At 41.3% G+C, this 12,448-nt stretch overlaps 1 protein-coding gene across 2 annotated transcripts in view; it reads right to left on the bottom strand.

Moving 5' to 3' along the window:
* Window positions 1–12,448, bottom strand: part of RGS6 (regulator of G protein signaling 6) — a 284,190-nt gene that overhangs the window by 65,701 nt on the left and 206,041 nt on the right. For both annotated transcript variants that reach the window (XM_056347234.1, XM_056347233.1), the window contains exons 4-8: window positions 10,824–10,874; window positions 9,335–9,441; window positions 6,975–7,026; window positions 4,184–4,248; window positions 1,184–1,260 (exon numbers count right to left, since the gene is read on the bottom strand). In XM_056347234.1, the coding sequence (XP_056203209.1) occupies window positions 1,184–1,260; window positions 4,184–4,248; window positions 6,975–7,026; window positions 9,335–9,441; window positions 10,824–10,874 (352 nt within the window). The remainder of the gene's footprint in view (window positions 1–1,183; window positions 1,261–4,183; window positions 4,249–6,974; window positions 7,027–9,334; window positions 9,442–10,823; window positions 10,875–12,448) is intronic.

The raw sequence follows: 12,448 nt of genomic DNA, 5'->3' as shown, positions 1-12,448 counted from the left end.
CATTTCTTTCTTAGGTAATAATTGTATGTTGTAGACAGAATGCAGAATTTTGTTTTGACTTAGATTTTCTTTTTTCATCTTAGCAATAAACCTTTAAGTAACTGGAAGTACAGTTGCTATTGTAACTTCTAATTTTCTCTTCCAAACAGAACACTGGTATTCTGGTTGGAAAAAATCCCTTAATTACCTTGTAATTTAAAAGATAATTACCACATACTTAAATAGCGCATAATTACAATGTTATTAACCAAAGAATTAATCTAAATTCCAAAGGGTTAATCAAAGACAGAGACATATACCTCAGCCACACCCTCAAGAAACGATGCTCCTTAATTTTTTATCATCTAATGCTGAAAAAGCAAATTCCTTCTAATGGTACAGAGTGCCAGTACTGGTGTTCTCACGTGCCATGTTCACCAACCTTTCCATTTTATAGGTGGCAACTACACGCACAAAATGGACACGGAAGGTTTTAGGCACTAGTGTGCAACCCTGCCCCATATTCATTTTGCAGCAATAATGAAAAACATTGAAAGGCTTAAAACTGTTTTCACAGGGGAAGATGAGAAAAAAAAAATAGAGTTCGATTATGAGCAGAGGATAGGAAAACCCCAAATACTAAATCTGAGTAAGTTTCATATTAAGTTGTAACCAATTCTCCACACTAATTTAGTAGCACAAGGTGGACTGCAGAGGGCAGAGGTACAATGAAGTCAACTGAGCGTTGGTATAAATGAGAAAACCAAATCCAGTCTGATGTAAATACCACCCTCATAATCACTTTGAAGTGGCACTGTTTTAAAACTCAGAAATACCTTACCAGCCTAGAGTAACACAGACAGATGACAAAGTTATGTTCTTTCCACTTACACAAACCAGAAATACTACACAAAAGCAGAAGCAGAATGGGCAAGTGAATTGCCCACGCTGCCATGGTGAATTCCGGCTCAGGAGCTCCTGACCAACATTTCCATGTACAGATAATTAAACCCATCTTTCAGGCTCTGGCACAAACCTTCAGAATTGGCTCTCTTGTTTCTAGTCTGCCAGCGATTAAAATTCACCAACACCTTCTGAGCTTAGTCACAGTAAAGACTTTGACAAAGAAGTTTTATCTGTACAGAATCCCCTTCCCTTCACAGCTCTAAATAGTGGTGTGGTTCAGTGCTTCAGGTTTACTCACTTCACTTGGGCCTCAGCTTGCATGAAGATGAATTCCCACTTTCTTGCAAACGCTCTCTGAAGTCTTGCTAAGTTTTCCTGTCAAAAGATGAAAATAGTAAGAACTAATCCCCGTAATTACAACAACTGTTTAAGAGCACAGTTAGCATGGCAGGTGTTTTATTCAATTTATATATTTTTTTAAGCTGGAAAACTCAAGACACAAAGTCAATATTGGTTTCAGGTGAACTCTCTTGCAGGCAAAGCAAGGCTGTAACACATCCTTTCAGGCTGCAGCCCCATAGCTGCAGCCAAGAGGGCCCTGTCAGGGATAAGTAATGGAGTGTGATGAAGACAGCTTAAGCTCTACTATGAAAATAATGATGGACTTGTTCCCAAAAGATAACACTGAGAAGCTCTGTGAAGCTGATGACTTTCATTTCTGATAGCAGATGGCTGCCACCTGCATGTTTTCCTCACATCCCCACTTTCCCTTCCTCCCCCCACTGCTCTTTTCTCTTCAGGCTTTTGCTAAGGTGCAAAGCCTGAGCATCCCTTGCTTTGCTCAGTCCTGGTCGCCGCTGAGAGCCTTTCGCAGCTGCACAGCACTGAAGGCTGGGGATTGCCAGGATGATTCACAAAAGGAAATAGCTTGTTTGTCTGAACAATGAACGTATCTAACTGCAAAGACTGAGCCCAGATGCAGCCTTGCTCTACGCCTGAGTAAAAGCTCTGGTCCAGATCCATTACAGAGAGTGTTGTGATTTGAACACTTGGAGGTGGATGTGACTTCGTCACAGCTCAAGGTCAAACTCTGGACATGGCCAGAACCTCAGGCTCAAATGGCACCCTGAAGTCACATATCCACACCCACTCTGAGAAGGAGGCCTATGAGACCATTAAGCTGATGCTCTTCTCCGTTATAGCTGGTTCAACTATTGCAAATTTTCATTGAAAATGAACACTATTAGTTCTACTGCTGTTCTTTTTATACCAATTCCCTTTATTTCAAGAAAGTGCTTAAGTGCATGCATTTCACTGCTAGAAGAAATCTTCCTATTATTTACTATAAACACATGTATAACACAAGGCATAAAGCTTGGCCCTGATATACCAACTCCATGTAAGAGTTTTAGTCCATATACACAGAAGAAAACAGCTAAGCAAATGATTTATAACTGTGCTGAAATGTGATAATTTCCTTAACTGTGGCGACAAGGAAGAACGACTTGAAATTATCTGCAAAACCAATTTTTTGTGTGTTTCTTGTTTTAAAATTGTGTTCTAAATTATGTTCACATGTGCCCTCTGGAGTAAATATGCCGAAGCCAATGAAACATCACCAATTAAAGCAATATTTGAATTGTGCATATGTTTGGCCAATTAAAAACGAAATTGAATGCAACTATGCAAGCTTAAGCCTATCTTCAAGAGCCCTGCTCTACCAATATAAATGGGGATTATCTATGAACGCTGCAAGCAGAACCTAAAAATAAAAAGATGTCCCCTGAGATGCTTTGTAGAGATTCTTTTTGGGAACTCTGGGTCAGTACTGATGTCTACAGAGGAGCATTCTCAAAAATGTGTACTAGATGTACATGGCTCCTTCCCACCCCCGTAAGCCTGTTTCTCTCACTTGTGCTTACATCTCCATTGCTGGATCTGCTTCAGCTCCCATAATGACTAGGAAGAGTCAGTGCCATTCTTATCTGATTGTCTCTAATTAACAGAACAAAGTTTGAATGCAGAAGTAATCTCTAATTGTGCAATGCAATATTCACAAGAAAAATGAGAGACTGCCAAGATCTAATTATTTGCCATCACTGGAGCATTGCTACTCTCAGTAGACAATGATGTGCAAAAGTACTTAGCCATAGCCTCGCTGCATGTGTGTGGGAGTGTGTGCGCTGCTGAACAGCCTTTTGTTGCTTTATGATAGATCTTTAGAGTACTTACAGTTAATTGGTTGGCTGTGAGCAATTTTAATGGTTTTAATAATGAAATCAGCAATATGCAGAAGAGAAAACTCAGCAAAAGGATGTGTAAGTGCATGCAGATTATTATATTCTTTCCTTTATGCCTGTACTTCAAGATTAGAACTCTTGGGAACTCTGGATGCATTTCCAGGGTGGACTAGATAAGTGGCAATTTTTGCATGCTCTTCACGAAAGGACCAAATGGCATATATATGTATCCATGTACACAGAAGTTCCAAAATGTAGATGGAAGAGGTCCATTCTTGGAACAAAATCCCAAAATACATGGAATATAAATGTTTTCATTGTAATAAACATGAACACAGAAGTCCACTAGAACCAGCTTTGGAAAACAACCCCTCCAACGAAAAAATCCACATTTGAAATTCAGCTGTCAAGCTAGTAAACAAAAAAAGTCAGTATGATACCAAGAAAAACTGAGCTGGTCAGAGTGTCACACTGCTGGTATTCAAAGAAACTCGCATCAGCCCTGCCCCTCTTGCCTCTGTCTTCCCACTCCTCTCCACCCAAACCCTGCAAAATCTGAAGCCAAGGTAGGGGACATTTTTATGACTCATCATTTCATAACAGTAAACATGCCTTGAATAAGCTTGGAGTCAGTTTTTTACATGACATATTGAAAACAGTCCAAGTCTAGTATCTGAAAACTTTCTTAACTAGATGGGTCAATGGCTTTTTAATTGCCCAGCAATGCACCTGAAAATCCATCAATTCCATGTGTCAATATCTGCTATATAAACCAGGAACTGTTAACTGGAAACAGGAAAACAAGGTAAACTTCTGTGTAATTTGCCCCAATCTTGGAGGTCTGGCTATACCACAGACACTTTACAGTGGGACACGGCAAAGCCAGGGCCATTCCCAGTCATGTTCCTGATGTCTCCAGATCAGCCTTCACATGATTCTGACAACTGAAAAAAAGACACAGTAAAGGCTGACCCCAAAGCACAAATAGCAGCATTCAGTTGGCAAGCAAAGCTCTCCCTGAACCCCCCAGCTTTAAACTCTAGCAGCAGTGTACCTACGGCTTCATAATCCGCCAGCTCCAGCCGAGCTTTGTTCTGCATGGTCCGTTTGCAAAGATAGATGGCTAAAGGGAGAAACAGAATGGAAAACAATTACAGACAGATTATTAGTACTAGACCTTAAACCAGAAAAAAGTGGTCCATGCACTGTTCATTCTCATCAGAAAGCAATGTGAGCCAAGGAATGAGGGCTGAATACCCAGCTGACATTACCCACTAGTAATCTCAGAGGCCTTAAACATCTGGGACATCTCATTTAGAAGTGCTGAGAGTGGATGCCAGGACCTAACAAGATGTCTGAGAAAGGCACAATTGCTTCTGGGGCTGGTAAAAGACTTAGCATTAGCAACCTGTTCCCCTCAGTACTTTGAGAACATGCCTGCCAAAGTGAGCAGCCCTGCACTTCTTTTCCCCTTTTGTTGAAAAAAAAAAAATATATTCAGGATATCACAAAGAAAACAGAAATACAGGCCAGATCTTATTAAAGGTACGGTATGAACATCTTCGATATGTTCCATCCACTTATTCTACAGATTTTAAATGGTTAAGAAAAGCCTTCTCACATTTCACCATAGGCAGACACTGCAGAAATTGATGTGGTTTGGGATTCTGAGGGTAAAGATGAGCCCAATGCACAACACCAAACCAGTCCCAGGCTGCCTTCTGGGAAACCCTCAGCTGAACTTGCTAGGTCACCTCATTTCCATTACAGGCTGAAACACAAGGAACCCAGCACACCCTGAGTATACAGCCAGGTCCGAACAATGTAATAGAGGTCCAGTGCTCTCATTCTGGGATGAATCTAGACATGAATTTTATAGCTTCCTTGTGTTTTGCTCATGCTGCAGGGCCAGATACCTATTGTCCAACAGTGTACCAAACCAGAGCAGGGCAAAAGCCAAAGTAAGCATCATCTACAGAAAACTGTAATAAATCTTTTTCAGCTTTTTTTATGAAAACCAGGGATTCGGGTCCATGGGTAAATACAGTTTTTTGACACCTTCATATAGGTTTTTCATTGGAAACCTCTCCTTCCACTGAAAATATATGAAAAAAACCCCAGTGCTACTCATGTAATTCTATAATTCTGATGTTATTCCTTTAATTCTAACATTCATATAATGAGATAATATTATTCATGGTAAACAGAGCTGATCAGTTATATATGTTTATACATCTCAAGGGCAGTTTCCTCTGCAAGCCATGTACAACACCAAATAAAGTGTGAGTCAGTCATCTCACAGTTTTCTTCATGCTAGGCAGTGACCTGCCCATTAGCAAGTTAGTTCCTGCCCTGTGAGTGGATCCATGCAAATAAAAAAAGTACGAAGTGCTGCTGGGATTTCAGTTTTATTTGGGTCTACTGCTAGTTTGGGATTAATTCTGGGAAGACCCCATCTGTACAGACCTCTGATATGCAAAGACTGATTACAAGCATATGCTAGAGCTTTCTGGGACAGATGAAAATCTGTCACTCCAGGGCTCAGAGCTAATGCAGCTGCAGCTTGTCCAGCTGTAGGCCAGCTCATACAGGGCTATATTTTGAGGTGTACTGCTCCACTCGATGCCCCTGCAGCACAATAATCTGACTGTGAAACCAGTTATTTATCAGATACTATAGGAAAAATCAAAACTTCCCTCTTCAGATTGTTATTCTGATATTGACAGAATACATATTTGGCACAGTTCAGACAGTTATATATGGTGACTGTAAAATCTGGACAGTGTTTTGCATATAATGAACAGCATCATGTTTTCTCCTAAGCAGTTCCCTTACTGGGATAAACACATAAGTCTGTGTTATCTTCCCTGCAGATGAGAACTCCAAATGAACTATCACATGACAGACACCATCGGAGGCTACTTCTCCACCCCAGCAAATGATTTCCAGAATCCATAATGATGAGTAATTATTGCCCAGGAAAGAAAAAAAATCCCAACTGATTATTCAAGGAGGAGTTCTAAACTGATCTTAGATTATAAGACATTTCAAAAGAAGGACTTTCAGAAGCTCCTGTTTTATGAGTACACACATGGATTTCCTCTTGCAATGTCACACCAGGATGCAACGATTGATTTTATCATTTAACTGTAAAAGAAGTGCAGTTCTGGAAGAGACAGCAATATTGCATGCAGACAGCTTAAGATAACACCACTGACATATTTTCTTTATGTATTATCACTGTCTGCAGGCACTCACATGTTTAACACACCATGTTGTAGTTTATTAGCTCATAAACCATGCTCAGTCTTCTCTTTTTTACCTGCTATCATCTGGTGATCTTAAAAAACCGGGAAAAATAAGTCTGATGTCATATATCAGAGAACTTTAACTATGGGTTGCCATCAGTTATATACTGGTTTATTGATCAGCCAGATGAGTGCCCAGATGAGGTAACTTTTTATTGATCAACATATCAGATTCAGCTACAGATCAGAGTATGTTCTCCCACAAAAGCAATATTGGCATTATCTAAGATCCCCAAGGAGCAGTATTCTGCTTGCCATAAATCCCGCCAAAATGAACAGAGCTACGGGAGAACAGAGGTAATGGCAGGTAAAACCCTGGCCCCACTGAGCTTGATAGCTACGGCTCCATGGGCTTAAGGCACCCTGGGATTTCACTTCATGTATTTGAGTCGGGCACACATCTGCCTCTGATGCTGCAGTCTGACAAGAAACTGCTGATAAAGGGTTTAGATGGCCACGAGTAATTATTTTAAGGACATTTTTTTTTTCCATCACACGCTTTCTGTACTAACTTTCTACAATGAAATAATTATACTCTCACCATAATCCGTGTTTTCTGGTTCCCAGCAGTTTGAAGGCCAAAAGTATGGTGCCTAAGAAACAACATATGCATTTTTGTAATTTAGGAGATGAAAAACGATTCAGATGCAGAAAAACATTACAAGTACAAAAAGAAGAATCACAAAGTATAAATCCAGTCTCTGCCCTCAGGGGAAACACTTCTACATATCTCAGTAAAAGCGAGGATGCTTTTCCAGGAAGGTATCACCTTTAACATTCCTCACTGCAGGTAAACAAAGATGCTGAAATACAAGCATCTCTTGAGGAGGATGTCCAATATCCTGATGACACTTCAGACACTGTTGCTAGCCCATCTGAACATAGACCTCTTACCGTCTATGCCCAGAACCTTCTCTTTCCCCAGGAATTTACAGACACCCTGAAACTTTTTCTTTTTTTTAAGAAGCATGAGAAACCTCATGGCCTTTTATATATGCCACACACCATTTGCTTTTTGGAGCAGCTACCAGTGTGGTTGGCAGCCTACAAAACAATTTACTTTTAAAATATAACAGATGGCAGAAGTCAAAACTCAGCTGATTAGAGTCACTCTGCTGAAGTTCTTCTAAGCTTACTGCTTCTGTTTTCTATCCAGATCCACATATTGCAGTTGCTGCAATTAATTACAAGATATTACTACATGTGGCTGTATTTCAGTTTTACCATGAATGAAAAATACCATTCCTGTGATCCATACAAATTACAGAATACTGTTTTGCATCACTGAGGAAATGCCACAAGTGGGTGTAGGACATTATACCACAGACTATTCCTTGCACTGAAGTACAGTGAGAAAACATGAAGGCATCAAACAATACAAGGCTCACTGCTCCTCACTGATAAATATCTTATGATCTTAACAAGATGATGAGCTACTGTTAAAGGAGGGACTGATGCTGGGGTAAAAAGTAGGAAGAAGAGAGTAATGGAAAAGAAACACGATTCTATCAGGTTATTTCTGCACTAAACAGCTGAGGAAAACTGTTGCAGGAAATGACAACTGGCAAACAAAAAGCAAAAGTTGTAGGAAAAGATAAAGGAAAGAAAAGAAAAGTCAATAAGCAGTCAAAATAATTTGATGACATGGTTTACACTGGCTTAAAAATAAGGGAAAGAAATTAAATTATATTGAAATTAGCTCCCGAGAGCTGCACAGGGTAATTTCTCATGGTGTCATTCATTTAAGATAGAGAAAAATACAACTAAATGGGCAATCAGAATTACCCCTGCTTCTGTCAAGTCTTACATGACAGGAGGAGCAGGACTTTCAGAAAAGCAAAGAAACTGTAATGAAAAATCTTAGTCTGAATGATGCCAGGTAACCAGAAGGTGGGATGAGATAAGGGGAGGTCTGTGATCTCCTGGGCTTCTTTGTTCACTGTGTCATTGGTCTCATACGATAACACAATACCACATTAGCAGTAGAACAGTAAGCATGAGCAGCAGCAACATCAGATGCGAAGAGAACAGGCTTTTCAAATAAAAACTAAAAAAGAAGGGAGGAAATGTAAAGGAGGAACAGGACAGTGAACAGAAGAGAGGTCACAGGGAAGACAAGGGAGCTGGCTGTGATCATCTACCAGAAAACCACAAATTCAGCCAGCAGGATTAGGCAGTAGGACTCCAGGTTTGAACACATTGCTTCCTTTAAAGTTATACAATCTGTCCAAAAGGAGTTGTCGCAGCACAAGCACTCAGTTATCTAGAAAGCTGACAGCAGCAGATTTTGGATATGGCATAGAACTCAAGCACAGGATGCTTTAAAAATTCAATACATCTGGATGCACAGGGATACTGATGATAGAGATGTCCCAGCTTAGGCGACTGCCAAAGTTACATATGTTTTGTAAAAGATCCAAAGCCTGAAGCTTGCCCCTTCCACACCAATCTGTAATCAACAGAGGACAGAAATTTGCATTTTCTGCTGTGCCACAGCTTGAATGTCTAATTGCAAACTCTGAAGTTTTCCTGGTCCATTTTGCACAGGAGGATGTCTTCTCAATTTTATGCCAGGGTTAGAACCTGAAAGCCATTTTCTTTCTCCTGGTTTAGTTCAAAGTTTAGTACAACTTCCTTGAAATCACATATGAAAAATAATCATAGGCCATATCCATTCATTTATGTAAAAACTGTGGGTCAGAAAGTAGAAAGAGTGACTCAGAATTCTAAAGCAGATCTTTTTGAAAGGACTTCATAACTTCCTAAGGCCTCTACCAAGATAGCCTTAATCCCTGGCTTCATAGACTTAATGGGTACTTAGGGATAAAGAGCAGGTGATTTCAGCAGTATTATTGCAGGGACAGTAGAAGGGGGCACAAAGGAGGCAGAGGGCTCACTGACCTGAAAACGATAGAATGTCCCATCATCTTTCAGGGTAAGGACATGGTCTGAGATTGGAAAGACGTAACCCTGTGCAGCAATAAGACTTCCCAAGTGTATTGCTTCCCCTGCAAAAGAGAGAAAACAGTGCAACTGAGTCAGGAAGATGTGCACTGCTCACTCGGCTTTCAACAGTGGTTCTGCAGATGACTCACATGAAGACCTGGTGCACACGTGCTTCTCTGTACACACATCGCATCCTTACGCCTTCCAAACAAACCGTGCAAAGCAGAAGAGCAGAATTCAGCCTTACAATACAGATGAAACACTGCTCAAGTGTTTAATCTGCTGATTTTGTGTTTACAAAGTGTCACATAGCAGTTCAGCTCTAGAGTCTGAAATTCAGTTCAAAGCACATTACCCACCACAGGTGACAGCTGACAAGAAGCCTGTTCCATCAGTGAACCCCACTTGCTTCTACCAAATCTGAAAAGCACCTGCAACACCGGGTCATTAGCAGCATGTTTATTCATAAAGACAAATCCTGACACTGAATGAAGCACTGCCATTCGTTAGAGGAAACCGTGCAGAGGCAAAGGCGAGTACACATCCTAGCACTGCCAGGGCAACCTTCACCAGCGCAGAGGCACATCTGCACAGATTTTCAACCAATGTCAGCTGTCAAAAGCTGCATCAACTGTCTCAGAGTTGCAAAATACACACCAGCTGCTCATGCACCCCCAGGTAGATAATAAAGCTATTTTCTGCAGCCGAAAATCAGATTTGAGACTTAACTGGAGTCATAAGAAGGGATGTGCATATAGGGATGCCCTGGGTGAGGCAACACTGCCTCTCTCTCTGCTTTTACATGGTGACAGTATGCAGCAGAAACAAACTGGGTTTTTTTCCCCTTTCCAGAAAAAGAAACTTCTGGACCTGAAGAGATTTTCTTACTCTTTTCCCAATAGTTCTTAACTATGCCAAAATGACATCGGTTTGAGGAGTGAACTATTTAGACTGTACCCATGCATTGATCACTATTTATGTCTGATTATCCATTTATCTATCTGCTGTGATAAATTAGCAGCCATTAATCTGATCCCATTATGGTGTCTGTGTCATCCTTGGTCAGTATGTCCTGTCAGTCATGTCTACCTTTCCCTGCACCATGAAAACCTGCCACTGCATTTGCCTGCTTAACCACACACATCCGCCAACTCCCTTTCTAAGTCTGGGAACAACCTTAAAATCAATCAGTCTTTCTTAGGTAGCAACAATTTCACAGACAGTCTAAGGCTCCTGCGAAGTGCTTTCTGTGTGTTGCAGTGTAAAGCGTGAGACTTAATTAAGATGTTGCTTCTTATCTTTCTCCCTCCTCCTCCTCTCCAATGATTAAATCAACCTTGTTGTTGTACTGGTATTTTAGATCACAGCAAAATACTATCTACCATCTAATGGCACACAAAATACAGATGGAGTATCTGCTCCTCCCCAGCTATGATCACCTTACCTGGATCCTCAATGCTGAGGTTCTTCATAAGCCACTGTACAATATCAGCACCTTGAGGAAAAAGAAAAAAAAAAAAAGTGAAAAAAACATTAAACAGTGAGACCACAGCATCTGAGAACCCTAGAGTGAGATATCGTTCAAATAGATATAATAGAACGGTTGTGATTTTTATTTTGTTTTCCTTTTTATCTCCACTGAGGTCTCAGAATGTTTTTCCTTCTTGTGCCACAGTGTCATTGTATAGTTACTGACAGGTACTAAGCCCCAAGAAGTATTCTGTGTGATAGGAGACCTGATATACTTTAAGTTAGATATTACTCTAATGGTTCCATGTAACTTGTTCTTTTCCAGCCGCCTCTCTCTCACCTCAGCACACAGGGCGTTATGTTACTGCAAGCACTAGCTAGCAAGGAGGTGAAGAAGCATTTACTGGCACCTTGTACCTGTAATGTCAGAGGCAATAATCTAAAGGTACAGAACTGAGTTATCAGTTAGAAAAAGACAAAGGAAAGTCTCACTTATGTCAAAGACAAGCAATGCCTTGGTGAAGGAAGTGGTATTCAGTGTGTGTGCAACCAAACCACTGTTGAGCTGTCACCTGCTAGTTCACACCAGCAGGATGGTGGCCAGGAGCAGAGAAGTGAGTCTTTAAGGCCCATCAGGTAGTTTATTAGGTTTTCAGGGCCCATCAAGTAGCACAAAGGTTGTTGCTATCTTATAAACAGTGTAAAGATCTCTAGGAGTGATCCTCTGCATGTATACAAACCTCTCTGTTGCTCACACGGAAATCACAGAAGTGGAAAACTTGTCACTATTCTCTAGAAGCTAAGGCCTTCTATCAAAATACAACATAAAAGGGCAGCAAAATTTAGTTAAACCCCTGTGGTGGGTTGACCTTGGCTGGAGGCCAGGTTCCCACCAAGCCACTCTATCACTCCCCTCCTCAGCAGAACAGGGAGAGGAGAAAATAAGATGGGAAAAAAAATAATCTTGTGGGTCAAGATAAAGGCAGTTTAATGAAGCAATAGCAAAGGTCATGTGTGTGGAAGCGAAACAAACAAAAGATGTTATTCCCCACTTCCCATCAGCAGGCGATGTTCACCCACTTCCCAGGAAGCAGGGCTTCAGTGTGTATAGCGGATGCGCCAGAAGACAAACGTTGTAAATAACAAATGCCCCCCGCCCCTTCCTCCTCCTTTCTCTTGGCTTTTGTATCTGAGCAGACGTCGTATGGTATGGAATATCCCTTGGGTCTGTTTGGGTCAGCTGTCCTGGCTCTGTCCCCTCCCAAGACCCTGCCCACCCCCAGCCTGCTGGTGATGGGGGGATGTTGGAGAGCCAGCCTTGGTGCTGTGCGAGCGCTGCTCAGCAGCAGCCAAACACCGGTGTGTTAGCAGCACCCTTCTGGCTGCCAGTACAAGCACAGCACTGGGAGGGCTGCTGTGGGGCTCAGCCAGAGCCAGTACAACCCCATACTCAGAAAGTTAAGCTTAAAAATGAAACATAATGGTGTGAACAAGTTAGCTAACTTGACTTGTCCAAAGCCAAAGGCAATCAGTAAAGGCACTTGGAGGCAATCTAGCAAGTCTGTGCCAAGTTACAGCAGCATGCAGCACAACCTAACA

This window comes from Falco biarmicus, chromosome 7 (genome assembly GCF_023638135.1).
Source record: "Falco biarmicus isolate bFalBia1 chromosome 7, bFalBia1.pri, whole genome shotgun sequence".
In the NCBI taxonomy this organism is placed as follows: domain Eukaryota; kingdom Metazoa; phylum Chordata; class Aves; order Falconiformes; family Falconidae; genus Falco; species Falco biarmicus.
Note: the sequence above shows the minus strand (reverse complement) of the source record. Positions and strands in the feature narration are given on the sequence as shown.